General features: G+C 43.8%; 2 protein-coding genes across 2 annotated transcripts in view; one reads left to right on the top strand and one right to left on the bottom strand.

Moving 5' to 3' along the window:
- Positions 1-723: 723 nt before the first annotated feature.
- Positions 724-11,703, top strand: psmd6 (proteasome 26S subunit, non-ATPase 6). Its single transcript, XM_060909779.1, has 8 exons — positions 724-1,005; positions 3,294-3,499; positions 3,753-3,898; positions 3,983-4,202; positions 8,077-8,185; positions 8,279-8,447; positions 8,551-8,628; positions 11,494-11,703. Exons 1-8 carry the CDS (start codon positions 861-863, stop codon positions 11,588-11,590), a joined length of 1,170 nt encoding a protein of 389 aa, XP_060765762.1. The 5' UTR covers positions 724-860; the 3' UTR covers positions 11,591-11,703.
- Positions 11,704-15,755: 4,052 nt separating this feature from the next.
- LOC132874640 (ataxin-7) overlaps positions 15,756-18,126 on the bottom strand; it is a 67,942-nt gene continuing 65,571 nt past the window's right edge. Inside the window, exon 13 of the mRNA XM_060910970.1 lies at positions 15,756-16,375. Within this exon, the coding sequence (XP_060766953.1) occupies positions 16,358-16,375 (18 nt within the window). The 3' untranslated portion in view covers positions 15,756-16,357. The remainder of the gene's footprint in view (positions 16,376-18,126) is intronic.

Genomic DNA, 18,126 nt, shown 5'->3' with positions numbered 1-18,126 from the left:
GGAGATGAGACTGAGATGGTATGGGCACATCCTGAGAAGAGATACTGGAAGGAGAATGTTGAGGATGGAGCTGCCAGGCACACAAAAACAAGGAGATACATGAAAGTAGTAGACAGGGAGCAATGGAGATGAAAGCTCTGCTGTGAGCAGCCAGAAAAAGGACACTTCACGTGAAAGACCTTGCACTGGGTTGGAGGAATTTTATTTCATTCCTATCATTAGAAAGCACAAGGACAGGAAACAGCGCTGTCGCCTCACAGCAAGAAGGTCTGGGTTCGTGGCCGGCGAGGGCCTTTCTGTGCGGAGTTTGCATGTTCTCCCCGTGTCCGCGTGGGTTTCCTCCGGGTGCTCCGGTTTCCCCCACAGTCCAAAGACATGCAGGTTAGGTTAACTGGTGACTCTAAATTGAGCGTAGGTGTGAATGTGAGTGTGAATGGTTGTCTGTGTCTATGTGTCAGCCCTGTGATGACCTGGCGACTTGTCCAGGGTGTACCCCGCCTTTCGCCCGTAGTCAGCTGGGATAGGCTCCAGCTTGCCTGCGACCCTGTAGAACAGGATAAAGCGGCTACAGATAATGAGATGAGATGAGAGGAAACAAACACACGTTATTGACTCAGCATTGCTGCTGGTTGCAATACATACAACCGGCCGCTAGGTGTCAGTAGCGCGTTTTCTCAGCTCGCATCTCCTGCACGCGCGCCCTCTTTTCTCCGCCTCGTTGAGTTGCGGCTCGCCGGAAGTAGATTTCATACATCGCTCCTGTTGTTTAGATTTCTTCATAGTCATCGTTGCTTGTCAGTACCAGCTCCAGTCGCTGTCATTTCTCTCCCGGCCGCTGAATAAACACCAGCTTCGCCAGAATGCCTTTGGAAAACCTCGAAGAAGAAGGATTACCCAAAAACCCCGACCTGAAGATCGCACAGCTGAAGTTTCTGCTGACTCTGGATGACCACAGACAGGACGCTGAGGTGAAGAGCGAGCTCATGGAGGCGATCCGGGCGAACAGTGAGTCCACACACCAGCTCCACGTCCAGCAAGCTGAGATTCACCTGAATCTTTATCGGAGTTCCAGGGTGTCTGGGTTTCAGCGCTCTGCTGCATGAGCTAGCATGAAATCTTGCTAATTGAAGGCTAAAAGAGGTTATGGTTTCCACCTGTACTGCGACAAAAATCCCGCCTTCTGGATTATGATTGGCTGTTGATTCGTACTCGCGTTGAAGTGCGTCCAATCCGTGGGCGAGTTCTCGTGTAGGACTGACCAATCATCGCGCAGGAGGCGGGATTTAATGGAATGCGGAAGGGGGAAATCCTGTAACTTGTTAATCATGTGGCTGAATAGGAATTTTCAATTGGGCCAAGTTTTATAGATTAGATCAGATCAGATAGAACTTTGTTGATCCCTTTGGGAAATTAAGATTCCAGCAGCGTCATTATAGGATAAACAGAAAATAGAGAAAAAACTGATTCTTCTAGATAAATTTAAATTATTTACATATACAAATCTCATCTCATTATCTGTAGCCGCTTTATCCTGTTCTACAGGGTCGCAGGCGAGCTGGAGCCTATCCCAGCTGACTACGGGCAAAAGGCGGGGTACACCCTGGACAAGTCGCCAGGTCATCACAGGGCTGACACATAGACACAGACAACCATTCACACTCACATTCACACCTACGGTCAATTTAGAGTCACCAGTTAACCTAACCTGCATGTCTTTGGACTGTGGGGGAAACCGGAGCACCCGGAGGAAACCCACGCGGACACGGGGAGAACATGCAAACTCCACACAGAAAGGCCCTCGCCGGCCCCGGGACTCGAACCCGGACCTTCTTACTGTGAGGCGACAGCGCTAACCACTACACCACCGTGCCGCCCCATATACAAATCTAAAAAGAATAAAATATGGGGGGCAGCAGGAGAGATATTGCACCCCTCAAATCTGTCCCTCTGAGTTACATGTCGGTCCTGGGATCGAGACGCTGGCCTCTTCTGCTCCTCGGACCTGCCTGATCCATCCTGGTGCCCTGTGTCTGGTTGGAGTCTCATCGCAGTGGACAGTTGGCGGTCGTGCCTGGAGGATGCTCTGGACTCTTGCAGTTGACTTAAACGGTTTTGCGCTCGGGGTTCATCGCATCAATGAAGCTGACTTTACGTTAAAGCTGTTAATGTTATAGTCATGTTGTCTGTTGTTGCCCAGATGAGGATGGGTTCCCTTTTGAGTCTGGTTCCTCGTGTTGTCTGAGGGAGTTTTGGCGGCACGGTCGCCTCACAGCAATAAGGTTCTGGGTTCGAACCCAGCGGCCGGCGAGGGCCTCCCCGTGTCTGCGTGGGTTTCCTCCGGGTGCTCCGGTTTCCCCCACAGTCCAAAGACATGCGGTTAGGTTAATATGGGACGGCCTTGGGCTGAGGTGCCCTTGAGCGAGGCACCTGGCTGCCCACTGCTCCGGGTATGTGTGCGCGCTGCTTCACATGGGTTAAATGAATGCAGAGAGGAAATTTCACAAGTGTGTGATGAATAAAGTTGTGCTTTTTTCCTTACCACCGTCGCCACAGGCGTGCTCATTAGGGATAAAATTAGCTCGTATTTTAAGTCGTTCAAATTCTGTAAAGCTGCTTTGCGACAATGTTTATTGTTAAAAGTGCTATACAAATAAACTTGACTTGACATTGTCCAGTATTGCTTATTGTTAGGCTAGACTACTGCCCGTCCTCTGTCCTCCTGTTACCCCTCCCCACAAGAGAGTAAAGTTAAAAAAAAAAAAAAAGGAACAAAGAATCTTTAATCCATAAACTGATTGTGTGCTGAAAATAATTTCACTTTCATAAACCTGGGTGTGTATTGAAGAAACCTTTTATTTGTCACATGCACACTTCAAGCACAGTGAAATTCATCCTCTGCATTTAACCCATCTGAAGCAGTGGGCAGCCACACCAGAGTGCCCGGGGAGCATTAGGGGTTTGGTACCTCGCTCAAGGGCACCTCAGCCTAAGGCCGCCCCACCTCAACCTAACTGCACGTCTTTGGATTGTGTGGGAAACCGGAGGAAACCCATGCAGACACAGGGAGAACATGCAAACTCCACACAGAAAAGCCCTCGCTGGTCGCTGGGTTCGAACCCGGAACCTTCTTGCTGTGAGGCGACCGTCCGAACCACTACACCACCGTATCACCCCTTTGAGAAGCAAATATGATTTCTGAGATCTCGGCATTTTTATTTTTTAAACTCTTCTAATAATAATAATTATTATTATTATTCCAAGCTCTTGTGTCAGCTGTGATGTTTGTATTTTAGACATGGCTCCTTACTACGAAACCTTATGTAAAGAACTAAAGTGGCCTGTGGACTCGGACCTGCTGAGCAAAATGAAGAAGGCCAACGAAGACGAGCTGAAGCGTCTGGATGAGGTTCTGGAGGATGCGGAGAAGAACCTGGGTGAGAGTGAGATCCGGGATGCCATGATGGCCAAAGCGGAGTATCTGATTCGGATCGGAGACAAGGTGAGGAGATATTTAGTGTGGTGCTTTAGTTCAGCATATCCCGGTTGCCTGTCTGGGGTTCCGGTGTGAAGACGAGTGTATCAAGTTTATAGATTACAGAATATGTCCTAAACCACATCAGTGCAGAGATTTTGAGACAGAAAGCTATTACTTGTTCAACTTGAATAGTTCCTGAGAAGCGAATGCGTGACATTAAACAAGTCTTGACTGCGTAAATGACTTTTCACTAAGTTTCATTTTTCTTCTGATTTAGGAAGGAGCTCTGACTGCCTTTAGGAAAACTTATGACAAAACTGTCGCCCTGGGCCACCGGTTAGACATCGTCTTCTACTTGCTGAGGATCGGGCTCTTTTACATGGACAGCGACCTCATCACACGGAACACTGAGAAAGCCAAGAGGTAAAACGTGACGCGTTAAAATGTTCTCGCTCACTGAAATGTTCGAGGGTTTAATACATGAATGTTTTAATTTGCCCTTGGCAGTCTGATCGAAGAGGGCGGAGACTGGGACAGGAGGAACCGTCTGAAGGTGTATCAGGGCCTGTACTGTGTCGCCATCAGAGATTTCAAGCAGGCCGCCGAGCTTTTCCTCGACACCGTGTCCACCTTCACCTCGTACGAGCTCATGGACTACAAGACGTTCGTCACGTACACAGTCTACGTGTGCATGATAGCGCTGAAGAGGCCGGACCTGAGGGAGAAGGTGAGTTGTTTCATGAGAGTTTGGTTATGCCGTGTTCAAGACGGACAAATCCACAGCAGTCAGAATCATGGATTAAAGTTTTCCGTCAACTGAACTCTCCCAAGGCCAAATGTGGGGTTGGTGCTGATCCGAGGAGAATTAAAATGGGTGGTTGGTAGAGATTGGGTTATAACAGGGGTTTTCAAAGCGTGGGAGAGTCAGCCCCCCCTCAGAGAGCAAATAAACAACAGCGCGCCCCCCCCCTTACAATTTTTGTTGTTGCTATACTTAATGTTCCCTTCGTATTTTTTTTTAAAATGGTTGTTGTACACATTATTTTTTTCTTTTTCACATTTTAAACATCTGTGCTTTTTAAAACATCTTGTTTTACACATTTTAAACATCTCCTAGCATCGTTAGCTAGCATCTCTTGGCAGACAACACACTGTGGCAGTGGAGCATCTTCAGATCCAGTCCATGAAAATCCAAACTTTAAATAATCGTGGTCATACTTCCTTCTTTTTCCAGTCCCCCAGGATTCCGCGGGCCTTTTTTGTGATTGTTGCGGGCTAAAATGTCTGGTGTTGGGGGGGTTTCCAAAAAAATTGCGATGAAAGTTGCGGTGTTTAGGTTTTTGTTGCGATTACATTGCGGGAGGAAGTGAAAGTTGCGAGAAATTGTTGCGATTTTCTCTTTTTGTGATTAAAATTGAGTGATATGTTAAATATTAAGTTATTACTGAAAAACTATTGATTAAAAAAACAAAGAGAAATGGTCCTATAAACAACTTTACCAATATAAAAGATTACCAGGACTACAAAAATGCAGAAAAATAGGCTTTACTTATCCAAATGCTCCTGTTGGTTCAAAAGTTAAAGTGCAGAGAACCTCACAGCACAACATGAAGTTACCTTCAAATATAATATAAATGCCTCAGCTTTCATGGAAGAAAAAAAACCTATTAATACTAGTACTGTGTGCAGGCAGTCTCTCCTGAAGACTAAATTAAACAATAATTATAAACTAATAAAATAAATGGCTCAGGCTTCATAGAAGAAAAAACAATTTGAACAGAATCTCACAGTATGATGCTGAAGCTGCCTACACAGTGGAAAATAAAATACCATTTTGGCAAAAATGTTGGCATCCATTAATTTCTTGTATTAAGTAAAAAAAAAAAAAAAAAGTGCATACGGTGCTTCACTGTAAACATAACACACTTTCAGTGTTGCCAGATACTGCTGACGTTTTCCAGTCCAAAATATGTTCAAAACCTGCCAAAATACACTTGAAATCGTCCAATCTGGCAACACGACGCGCATGCTGCTTCTCTTGAACACACGGAAGTAAGGCGGAAGGTAGTTTGTCGACGTCACCTCAAGACGACGCCAACGATTGGTCAAATTTGCGGGAAAGTTGCGGTGATTGGATATAATTGCAACACCGCCCTGAATTCGCGGGGATTGGTTGAATTTGCGCTGAAGTTGCAAATCGCAACATCCTGGAGGCTCTATTTTTTTGCTTGGCCCAGACTTTGTCTCTTCACTCACTATAGCTTTAGGTACTAAAAACCGATCCATTTTGTCTCTCACGTTGCGCCCCCCCGAAGAACTCTGGCGCCCCCTGGGGGGGGGCGCGCCCCACACTTTGAAAAGCCCTGGGTTATAACACTGATGTGTTGCAACACCAACTATCAGCAGGGTTTATTTAACTTTTTTGTTTTTGAGCCATGCTTTGTGTCGTTCATTTCCTATGTTTGATCATGTTTAAACGTTCGCCGTCTACGGTGCGGCATTAAAAAAACATGCGCTGTCAAAATTGGCAAAATACATTCCCATGTGCTTGGCGTGCTTGTCTGACCATTTCTGTTTTGTATTAAATTAAATCTTGCCAAAATGACTTGGTTCAAACCTGGACATATAGAAATAGAGCTGTTAAAAAAAATAGACCTAATTAGACCTAAATTTATAGCTAACAAATCAGCAGACGCCCCAACAATTATTATTTTCGTTAGGCCAATGTGTAAGGTATGTTAGAACCGTGCCTTATAGCCGACGTTATATCACAATTTAAAGGACGTTTGAGGAGTTGGAGGCTGCGAGCGCAATGATGTTCCGACATGCGCTAAACTTTATTCCCTGAAAATCATACACCAGCGTTCAATGCTCCAAACAGCCAAAATGTCTAGAAGACTGCGGTTAAATAATAATCATAGCCTACTAAGTTAAATTACGTCAAAACATCTGTTTCTGGCCTATGGAATGATGGAGGAAAATGAGAACGAACGCAAAGTAGATAGCAGCCAACTTCACGCCATCTTTTAGGTAACTTAACACTCGTGTTGGCCACAATATTTCTCTTAATAAAATCTTGGATTGTTTTTGAAGTCGTATTCAACACAAAGTAAGGTCAAATTATAATTTTAATGTAAGCGAAGATCCAAACTTTTTTCTGTATTGACGTTGAGCACGTCATTCTGCTTTCGGTTTCGGCAGCATGGATGCGCTTTACATGAAAGAAGGCACTGATGTGTCTGCCATCGATAAAGGTGTAAAAAACAAGTGGAGGTGGGCTTGGCTGTACGAAATAGGTGAAAACGGAAAGCCATTTAATTCATGGTGCAAAAAAGCAGGGCTTTGAACCAGAATTTTTTTTTCCTATTGGTTCGTTCCGAACAGAAATGGAATTTTAACGTTTCCGGTTTTGGGTTCCACCATTAAATAGACGTTCCCGAACCGGTTAGAACAAAAAACATTTCGTTCCCGGAACGGTTAATTACGTTCCCTGTCAGCTGTTTAACAAATGGCTATAAAATTATGTCTCTGTCTCATCCAGCTTAAGCCAAATGTAGGCTAATTCTATTACAACCTTCATTAAATAAGACAAGAAATAATTCAAAACAATTATTATTTCAAATGTTGGCGATTTGGATTCTCAGTATGTCTTCCCATCTACACAAACAGAAAAAGTGCCAAAAATGAAAGATAATTCGTTTAGTGTGTTACCAAAGGCTAATCAGGCCCTATGCATTGATAGGCTAACAGAGGTTAACGTCATTTAATGTTCGCGAGCCTCTCATTAACGTGGACAAATATATTGATATCGTGTTTGAAATTGACGTTTTTGAATAACGATAGACTGCAATATTTACCTCTTATTTAAGATGTGGAGACGTGATAGTAGTCCACCCTCCCGCTCTCTCCATTCAGTCAGCGAACGTCACACAGGAAGTGAACCCCAGCGGGTCATAGAAACTTGTGCAGGAGAAGAATGACTTTTTTATTTGTAGGCTATGGAAACTTTGAGGAACGAAATAAAAACCGGTATTAACCGGTTACCATTATTTTTAATAAGCGTTTCTGTTCCGGAACATAAAAAATAAAAGTTTCTGGTTTCGTTTCTGTTCCATGTGAAATAGAAAAAGTTCCCGGTTTTCGTTTTCGTTCCTTGAACCGGTTCAAAGCCCTGCAAAAAACTAAACATTCCAGGCGCTTGCATTTGTGTGGTTTGCCACAAAAAAATAATATATGGAAGCAATGGAAAGAGAGTGCAATAAATTGAATACATTAATCCATTAATTAATTGATGATAAAGTTATCAGTTCTAAGTTAATCATTCTCAGAATTTCATCAAAATCCACCCATAACCCCCCTGTAGAATTTCATCGAAATCCACCCATAACACCCCCCCGTAAATTTTCAGTCAAATAATTTTTTTTTTGCTTTAATCCATGCAGAATTCCAACTGGTTTCTCACTCGGTCGTTGTTAAGTGATGGGATTCAGCATGCACGACTGTTTAAAGCTCTTTCTTACAGACAGCTTGTACACGATATAAGCAGTCACACTATTTATGATGAATGAAAGTGGACATTAAGAACCTTTGTCTTCTTGCAGGTGATTAAAGGGGCAGAGATTCTGGAGGTGCTGCACAGTCTGCCTGGAGTGCGTCAGTATCTGTTCTCTCTCTACGAGTGCCGTTACTCCATCTTCTTCCAGTCTCTGGGTGAGTCCTCATCTCTCTCTCTCTCTCTCTCTCTAAAAGGCTGTAAGGTCGGCTGTTGTGACATTTATTAATTTGCTGTTTGCTCCGCTGTAGCTCGTGTGGAGCAGGACATGAAGAGGGACTGGCTCTTCGCCCCTCACTACCGTTACTATGTGCGCGAGATGCGTATTTTGGCCTACAGCCAGCTCCTCGAGTCGTACCGCTCCCTCACGCTGGGCTACATGGCCGAGGCCTTCGGCGTCAGCACCGAGTTCATCGACCAGTACGTACACATCATCGATTATACATGGCAGTAATTTACCATTACACATTCTGAAGACACACTTTACAGTTTTCTTTTTCCCCCCTTTGTTGTTGTTCCTCAGGGAGCTCTCGCGATTTATCGCCGCAGGCCGCTTGCACTGCAAAATCGACAAAGTGAACGAGATTGTCGAGACCAACAGGTAAGAAGAGATCAGAATCCCAAACATCTTTGGTAGTGTAAATTAGCACCACCTGGTGGTCAGAATGATGAACAACAGTTCTGTTAGTGTGAAATAGAAACAAGATGAAAATAATGAATGTTCCAGACATGGAGCTACGATGACTCCGAGGAGAGAACAAAGATCACAAATCTTTGCTCAGATGTATTTCTTGAACTGAATGACTGACATACATTGAGGTTTTTTTTTTGGTGCAGGTCAAGTGAACATCAGAAAGTTACATTATAAAGCACAGTTAGTTTTGAATTTGTTCCCTCAATGATTGAAAGCTTTCCAGGTCTCAATGCTCCCACCACCGTGCTTCATGGATTTCTTTCAACATCACTTTTAAATTCTGCCTTGGTCAGGGACGGTGTTACGAAAGACCAGGTGGTATTTTGCTCCCGCTCTAACATGTGGATGTGTGAACAGACACTGTCGCAAGTTCTAGAGATTTCTGCAGATCTTCTGGTGCTAGCCTGAGGTTTGTTTTCGTGATAAGTGTAGGATCTGTAATCTTACGCGAGGCAGTACGAGCAGCTCTGAATGGTTGATTTTTATATCAAAAGGTGGTCATGTCCTGAACAAAATGACTCAAGCTGCACTAACGTCTTTCGTAGTCGCCTCACCTACAGTACTCGGGCATGTTCTCTTAATGCCTCGCAGCTGGCATCCATACGGATTAATTCTCAGAAAACTTGTCCACAACGACTTTGAGCGTATTAATCCTCCAAAAAAAAAAAAGGCCAAGAGGTAGCGGAAGAATCCCAGCTGTAGAGGACGACTGGTGCTACAAGTACACCAACAACGATATACTCTTCCTCTGCCGCTCCTCATCAATCTGTACTTTCGACCTTACTTAACACCTGAAGTATATAGACCCTGCGCCATATTGGAAGACCAACAAACTCATGATTAGGGGGAAATAACGGCAACGGTATGTGAACCCACGAGAAAGTGGAGTGGCAAACGACTTAAATAAAACAGCTCAGATTTGTTTATGATTTATTGGCCCGAGAGAGACTTGGCAAAAAACTGTGGATATAATGGATAAGTCTGTGCATGATCTGCGGACACTTTTTGAGGTAAGCAAACGCAAGAAATTCAGATTTAAAACATGCTAAATTGGCCCCAAGTTGATAACTGTATGAGGAGCAAGCCTCCCAGACTTCTCCAATTTAATAATAATAATAATTTAGGATGGTTTGGGGCTTGCTCGCTGCTGCCAGGTTGGTTGTTGAGTAGCCTGACTGTTTTTTGTTTTTTTTTCCTTGCGTGTGGTATCATTGTTGACGCGAGGTTGTTTTTTGAACATGCCAATGCGGACACGATTTCCCCTGATGAGTTATGACTTCAGACGCGATGCGTGTGTAAGATAGGCTTCTCATGTGTTTGGAGATCCACGCTCTGAGACAAGCGCAAGCGCCCCCCGAAAATATCGGCATAGTTCGAACACTGAGTGTAGGCACTGGGTGTAAACAACAAATAGTTTACAATGTCTGGGTAGCAAACAGATGGCAGAATTGGGCCGAATCCCATTTCACCCCTTGGACCAACCCCTTGGCCCTTCCCCTCCATTTTGCGCGTTCACGTGAAGGGGTAGGGGTATCCCAATCCCAGTTAACGCGGAGGGGTAGGGCTTCTGTACCCCTCCAAACGGAGATTTTCCTGGAGCTGACTCCGAACGAAGGGGTTTGAGTGATTTCCCACAATGCCATGCGGATTTCAGAAAGATGGCGGTTCCCGCGGCGAAAGATTGTCATAAATGTATTTTCTCCATTATTTACGTGTTTTAAGTTGTTATCCAGAGGAAACACGCCGCTTGATTCGCTTTCGAGCTGAGAATGAGCAGCGATTTCTGAAATCCAAGCTGCTGCTAAAAAGCTTTGGGAGTGAGTATTGTTTTCGGTTGCTTGACTGTGTACGTTTTGTTCTGTTATTCTCGCTTTTATTGTTTACATGAGTGTTCTGACACCTCATTCTGTCGGATGTGGTGCACGAAGCGCCAAAGATATCCCATTCAGTGGTGTTAGTTAACAAATCACACCCTGCCAGCAGAGATTTCTGCCTCTGGCTCTGACTGTAGCGGCTGGTCGCAGCCAATGACGCATTTGGTCGCGTTTTGCTAACGTAAACGCTGACGGAGGTATGCGATCGTTGAAGGGCTATCCCAATACGTAAGGGTTGAATTTCAAGCCCTATCCCTTGTAGCTCAGTTTCAAGGGGAAGGGCCAAGGGGAAGGGGGAGGGGGAGGGGTAGAAATTAGAATTGGGATTGGGCCTTGGTGTCAGGTCCTCCTTATGTTTCCATTCTCCCTTGCCCCGAGTCTTGTCTTATATGGGTCAAACCCATCAATCACAGCCAGTTTCTCCACATACCGTGCCCTTTCTGCAGCTGGTAATGTACTCACATAACCCGAATTATCATCCATCGTGTCACTTTACTCTCGCTCGTACTGTTTTATATATTGTGAGTGCATGTACTTGGTCTTCCAATATGGCGCCTAACAAAATCTCGCGGCGCGGTGACGTCATGTGAAAGGGGTCTATATTGCTCAGGTTACAAGACAAAAACAAAGTGTTCCGTTCTAACAAGAAGCTGTAACATTTGGATAATTATGAAAAATTAACTGGACTTGCCCCAGTCCAGCTACAGAGGGAGATGCAGAACAGACAGAGGTTCCTGGGCACCGAACCGGCTCTAGCAGCAGATGGTGGTGATGAGAATAATATGCTAAGTTTAATGAACTACCTTTTGATGTTGGAACACACCTGTCTGTCAGTATGTCAGCCAGGAGCATATGTCCGAGCTTATCGTGATATATTTTTCTTTCTCTTTCACTCCAGGCCTGACAGTAAGAACTGGCAGTATCAGGAAACCATAAAGAAAGGCGATCTCCTGCTGAACAGAGTGCAGAAGCTTTCTCGGGTCATCAACATGTAGCATGTTTACGCATTACATCTTTCCCTATTTGATGGTTATTCTGATCCAATTCGGTTGCCGTGACTTGACTTTTGTTTTATGTACAGTATCTAATAAAACCTTTTCAGACAAAACTGCCTTCATCACTGAGTGTCATGTGTTGAAATTAACAAGAAAGAACAGACTCACACGCTTCCTTTCTTATAAATAACAGTATAAATTACTTTTTTTATTTACAGAAAACCTGTTACAAAACAAATAGACTATACAATCTTTTTCTTTAAATATTACGTAACTCTAACCTACTATGTTTGTTCATGAATTACATAGCAGCCAACACACAAAAGTCCAGCTGTTCAAATGATTGGATTATGTAGATTTAAAAAAAAAAAAAACCCTCTCCAATTTACACACGAATTATTTTGTCTGCTCGGTGTCGATGCTTCTGAGCTGTGATTCACATTCCACATCTGTGCTTTTTATCAAATCTCTTGTATGAAAAACATTGCCAGTGGAGCAGGAATAAAACAATGACAAGAGAATTTAATCTTAACCTGGATTAAAGAAAAAAAAAAAGAGGCAAAGAAACAAGAAATTGCTCCAATACTGGATTAAACACGCCCTCGAGGACCTGAAGAGACGAATCAATTCCTACTTGGGTTTATTCGAAGGTCCGAGTCGACATGGGAATAGACTTGAGTCCAGGAGAACAAAACACTAATCAGATTAATTAGCAAGATGATTCAAATTGGCAAATAATCGGATTTTTATCCTTCAAGCAGCCACTCGTGCTGCCTTTACGGACGCACGCTATTCAAGGGAACGATAACGAGGGCGTGTTTTAAACGGTACTGAAAACGGCGGGACGTGATTAATTTCAGGATGCGGTGAAAAGACCGTCACATACATAATGGACAGGTTTTCGAAGCTTCTACAAAACCATTTATATAAACACTTGTGGGACAGAAATGACTACTGAAACAGGTCGGAAACAAATTCAGGCACTTTTCTGCTTTGTTATTATTTAAAAAGCTGCAAAAGAACGACTGCAGACTGCAATGCTTGCTTCGGAATATAAATACGTTTGGCAAAGGTGGTGCATCAAGTGTTCATTCTCGCTCTCTCCTTTATTAAACTGCTTCCTGCATGCCGTGCAACGTGAAAACGGTGACACGATCTGCGGTTTGGGGGCCGTTTTAATGACATTCTATTAAATAATTCATTTTACTTCGCGGAAAGAGGGAAATACCTATTTAAAAAATAATTATTAATAATAATAAGAGATGACTCTCTCCACTCGGGTGGCAACACTCCTTCATAAGGATTTCAGTCCACAACTATAAAGAAGAAGCTCCGTGTTGTGAGTACGAGGCATATTGCATTATTGTCTTGGCAGTGAACCACTTCAAATCTTAAAACGGATCCGTTCACTCAATAAATAATAACGATCTCAACTGTACCAAAAAACGTGTAAGAAAATGCCTGTGCAAAAATACATCTCCGTATGTACAATTTTTTTTTTTTTCCTTTAACAAAATATGTATTCACTTCAATATTCAGCGATAGAAAAAAGCCAAAGACAGGAAGAAGGAACGGGGTGGGGGGAAACAAAAAACCTCTTCTTTTCCTCAGCTACAATCGCTGACTGACATCAGTTCGAAAATTGTTTCTCTTTCAGCGCACCTCTACGATTTTATTTTTAATACTCTCAAAGCTTACGACCTCGACGAGATCTATTGCCAGTTCTTTAAGATCTGGATTTGTAAATAATTCGATTTATTTCAATTCATCAAAAACACTGTTAGGACGGGGAGTGGCAACAGGTGAAAAGAAAGGATAGTGGTTATTCGATGCACAAAAGCAGGAATCGCTTTTGAATTCACTCGTGTGTGTGTGTGTGTGGCGCTACAGGGCTAAGCATGACCTTCGGAGCTTCTTACAGTACTTTGTCTTGTATTCTGTAGTTCTGTGTATTGCCGCTGACCTCCACTTCACTACACCTGCTCTGGGAAAAGGACGACTTTCGGCTGCTTTCACACTTGGCATGTTCCCCCCCCTCCCCTCCCCTCCTCTCCTCTCTCAACCAACAGTGTACGGTGTCCGCATGAAGAAAAGAAAGAGGGGAGAAATAAAAAAAAAAAAAAACCGGTCAAGGCGCTTTCACACCTATTGGCCCGTTTCCCCAAGTCTCAACCAGAGTGAAAGTGATTCTTTTGGTTTGTTTGCTATTTGGTTTGGTTTCATGTTTCACTCGGCTGAGGGGAAAGTAAACGTATAACGTATCCGTACATTTCTTTTGTTTATTCGTCACAAAAACAGCCTCATGGAGGGGAAAAACAAACAAACAAAAAAAAACCCCACAAGCATGAAGAACAGGGAGCGGGCTCTTCATCAGCAATACACGATATGAATAACCAGTTTATTTATTTAAACTTTATTTAAGGATGGCACCAATTTAGCACCGCTAATCTTACACTGGGCCATCTGAAATGTTTGATTTTTCTTCCCCCCCATACATCTCTTTTCTGCTTGTAGTTCCAAATATGTTCAACACACAGCATTTGGACAAAGCGACAGCTTTGTGCGTTGGCTCACTTCATCCAGAGTCGAATTACTAAAACGCTCAGATGATCGCAGATTGGCGCAAACATCATTGCTGTGTTCTTGTTCACCAGCCGCACAGGGTTCCCACTAAATCAGACCAAACGGTGCACATTCGAAAGCACTGGCAAGAAAAAAAAAAAAGTATCTGCTTGTGAGGAGATTTCTGAAACTGAAACAAACCATTTCAGAATGTGTGAGCATCACAAACAGGTGCTCTCGCATTTTCTTATGGGGGGAGAGAAGGGAAAAAAAAAAAAAACACGCAGTGTGAAAGCACTCATGCTGATCTGATTCCTCCAATAACGGCTGAACAGTAGTACAATTAATGAAACGATCAAGTCATTCGTTCTTAGAGAAGAAGTATTCCTTAAACTGCTGTCGCTGTTGAGTCACGACCAATGTGTTCAATGTTATAGTGTAGATATGCATCGTTGTTGCAAAAACAAAAGGTTTGATGATAAATTGCATGATCTCTATTATTTTTAGTGTGTTGAGACAAGCACTCGTCCCTTCCGGCCTGAAAAGTCTCCACGTCGCCGTAGTGATTAAGGGAGATTTGATGTAGTTTGACAGGTACTCAAGGTGATCGATAATCTGTCCGAGTGAATACAAACTCTGTTCCAGGACAAACAGTTCTCACGGATAACGAGAACACTAAAGCTGTAATTGATAATTTGCGTCATTGGAACTGATTAAAAGGGACACTCCAGTGATTTTCACCCCGATCTCTATCCACCACTATCTGTCGTGCCGTGTTGTCGTTTTGTTTTGTTAACTAAAAAAAATGATTCGATAAATCTCAATAAACGCCTGCCTCGACACTGGCAGACCTGCAGGAAGCCACAACAGCTCACGGACTCGCTGCAGAATAAAAAGCATAACCATACACGCGTGTGCGCGCGAGCGAATAAACGTGTGCCGTCCAGTGACCTCTTCCTGACCAAGGTCAGACTAAAATAGGCAAACATATACCGCAAATTTAAAATTAAACCATTTGTAACGCTCATAATAAAAAGTCTTTGAATGGCACTGACGTGCCAATGTCTTACTCTTAAAAAGGAAACTCATTTCATCAAAACTCACTTGGAAGTTTAAAGTCAGGTGTTTGACTCTTAATAAAATGTTCACCTGGTTTTTAGGGTTTTTTTTTTTTCCTTTCCTTTTGCTTGTTTTTCCTGACACGGGTATTTTGGGAAAGTCGGAATTCTCGTCCGTGGTGAACACGCACGTAGTGGATAGAGATGAAAAGCTAAAGTTTTCCCTTCAAGATAAATTTGGAAATTATCGTTTCAGCCTGATTCGTTAGCAGTGCTGAATTTTGTTCCCTAAGTGTAAATCCGTGATTTTAAACCGATCCGGACGAGTTCATTAACTTCAGTTTTAACTAAAGGTGCAGGAAGTTTCTTCTGATTTAAATGGAGCTGCAAAAAAAAAAAAAAAACCAAACAAAAAAACAAATCACATTTTGTTCCAAGTTGCAAATAGTTGGTGTATGTAAACAAAATGCTTTCTAAAGAAACATTAAGACTTCAAACGCTGATCATTTTTGCCTTTCGGTTGTTCATTTGGATACTGGGATGACTTTTCCTTATTTTCCTCTAAAATGTGCCGAATTGTGTTATTGTATAACCAACTTTTTTTTTTCCTTTTCTTTGAGACTCCCATTATTCCGTCCTGTTCCTGTGCACCACCCTCACTCACAATTCACAGGGAATTTCATTTCCAGTATTCCGGTATCACCCACATGAAAACACACACACACACGTCAACAGAAATGTTCCTTTCGCTAATGAAGCCTGTGAAGTCCGTCTGACGTTATGTCGTAGTGTAGGCATGGTCCTGTACCAGCCCTTAACTGTGTGTACCTCTGCATCACATGCTGTCCGTCACTGGGCTCACTGCCATCTCTCACACACACACACACACACACACGACAGATGTGCCCCTCTCTTGGTGCATTTTCCACCTGTCTGATGCCCCCTGGTGGCCAGGAGAAACAGCGCGCCATCACTGAGCAGCCCAATGCGCTCTCCACCCTGAGGATTGTGGGAAGCTGAGAGTAAGAGAAGAAGAAGTAGTAGTAGTAGTAATAGAACAAGAAGAAGGCCTCGTGCAGTGTGCTGTGACGGGCGCTAAGGGAGCTCCGCTCCACCGCTTCGCACCCCCAGAGCCGGCCCACCTGTGTCAGGGACGGGCCTTTGGCTAAAACAGGAAGAGAAGAGACGAGACGTGTTAACATTCTGCACTGAATTATACACAAACATCAAGTACATCAGTAACATGTCAGTTCATCAAATATCTCCCACCTGAAACCCCCCCCCCCAAAAAAAAAACCAGGATGATGTACTTCCTAACAGGAAAATTATAAAATATTTCAGGTCTCTTCTGTCAAAAAAAAAAAAAAAAGTGGGAGTGCTTTTAGGCCTTTTTGTTACATCATGTATTGATCTTTTTCAGCTGCAAAATCAAGAAAACTACGACTTGATCAAAGTCCTTCAGACTTTTAGGGTAAATATCTGACGAACGAGGACTCTCAGGAACATCACTCGCTCAGGTTTAATATCGAATACTGGGTGCCTGAATTTCCTGACTTGAAGCCTGTCAATCAATCAAAGTCCTTCCCACACCATGTGGCACATGGGGCGGCACCAATCGATCTCCATTTCCGTAGCCCTCGGCCTCTCGCCTATTACATAGCTAGGGTTACAGTGGGGGGCGGGTCCTCTGGTAACCACGAGAGTTTGACTCCCCACTCGCATCTGTATTGCAGCGTGCCTTGCCAGACAGCAGTAGGTACCATTTTTATGATGGTCTTTGGTGAACAGAACTCGCGATCTCCCGATCGAGAGGCGGACACGCGAACCACTAGGCCAACTCACGGTAAATTTGACCTGTAGAAATTAGAACTTGAAAAGTTAGGGAGCTGATATTTTATAAACAGCTTCACTGATACAAGATTATCTGAAGAGGTCTCATCTCATCTTATCATCTCTAGCCGCTTTATCCTGTTCTACAGGGTCGCAGGCAAGCTGGAGCCTATCCCAGCTGACTACGGGTGAAAGGCGGGGTACACCCTGGACAAGTCGCCAGGTCATCACAGGGCTGCACATAGACACAGACGACCATTCACACTCACATTCACACCTACGCTCAATTTAGGCCCAATCCCAATTCTAATTTCTACCCCTACCCCTTCCCCTCCCCCTTCCCCTTGGCCCTTCCCCTTGAAACTGAGCTACAAGGGATAGGGCTTGAAATTCAACCCCTACGTATTGGGATAGCCCTTCAACGATCGCATACGTCATCGCGTACCTCCGTCAGCGTTTACGTTAGCAAAACGCGACCAAATGCATCATTGGCTGCGACCAGCCGCTACAGTCAGAGATCTCTGCTGGCAGGGTGTGATTTGTTAACTAACACCACTGAATGGGATATCTTTGGCGCTTCATGCACCACATCCGACAGAATGAGGTGTCAGAACACTCATGTAAACAATAAAAGCGAGAATAACAGAACAAAACGTACGCAGTCAAGCAACCGAAAACAATACTCACTCCCAAAGCTTTTTAGCAGCAGCTTGGATTTCAGAAATCGCTGCTCATTCTCAGCTCAAAAGCGAATCAAGCGGCGTGTTTCCTCTGGATAACAACTTAAAACACGTAAATAATGGAGAAAATACATTTATGACAATCTTTCGCCGCGGGAACCGCCATCTTTATGAAATCCGCATGAAATCTCGCTGAAATCCGCATGGCATTGTGGGAAATCACTCAAACCCCTTCGTTCGGAGTCAGCTCCAGGAAAATCTCTGTTTGGAGGGGTACAGAAGCCCTACCCCTTCCCCTACCCCTCCGCGTTAACTGGGATTGGGATACCCCTACCCCTTCACGTGAACGCGCAAAATGGAGGGGAAGGGCCAAGGGGTTGGTCCAAGGGGTGAAATGGGATTCGGC

The sequence above is a fragment of the Neoarius graeffei genome, chromosome 26, assembly GCF_027579695.1.
Source record: "Neoarius graeffei isolate fNeoGra1 chromosome 26, fNeoGra1.pri, whole genome shotgun sequence".
In the NCBI taxonomy this organism is placed as follows: domain Eukaryota; kingdom Metazoa; phylum Chordata; class Actinopteri; order Siluriformes; family Ariidae; genus Neoarius; species Neoarius graeffei.
Note: the sequence above shows the minus strand (reverse complement) of the source record. Positions and strands in the feature narration are given on the sequence as shown.

Bases quoted from the DNA above. Each gene is read 5' to 3' on its own strand.
- psmd6 (XM_060909779.1), top strand. From the start codon at position 861: ATGCCTTTGGAAAACCTCGAAGAAGAAGGATTACCCAAAAACCCCGAC. The intron at 3,500-3,752 runs GTGAGGAGATAT...CTTCTGATTTAG, and splicing joins TGATTCGGATCGGAGACAAG to GAAGGAGCTCTGACTGCCTT. The intron at 3,899-3,982 runs GTAAAACGTGAC...TGCCCTTGGCAG, and splicing joins AACACTGAGAAAGCCAAGAG to TCTGATCGAAGAGGGCGGAG.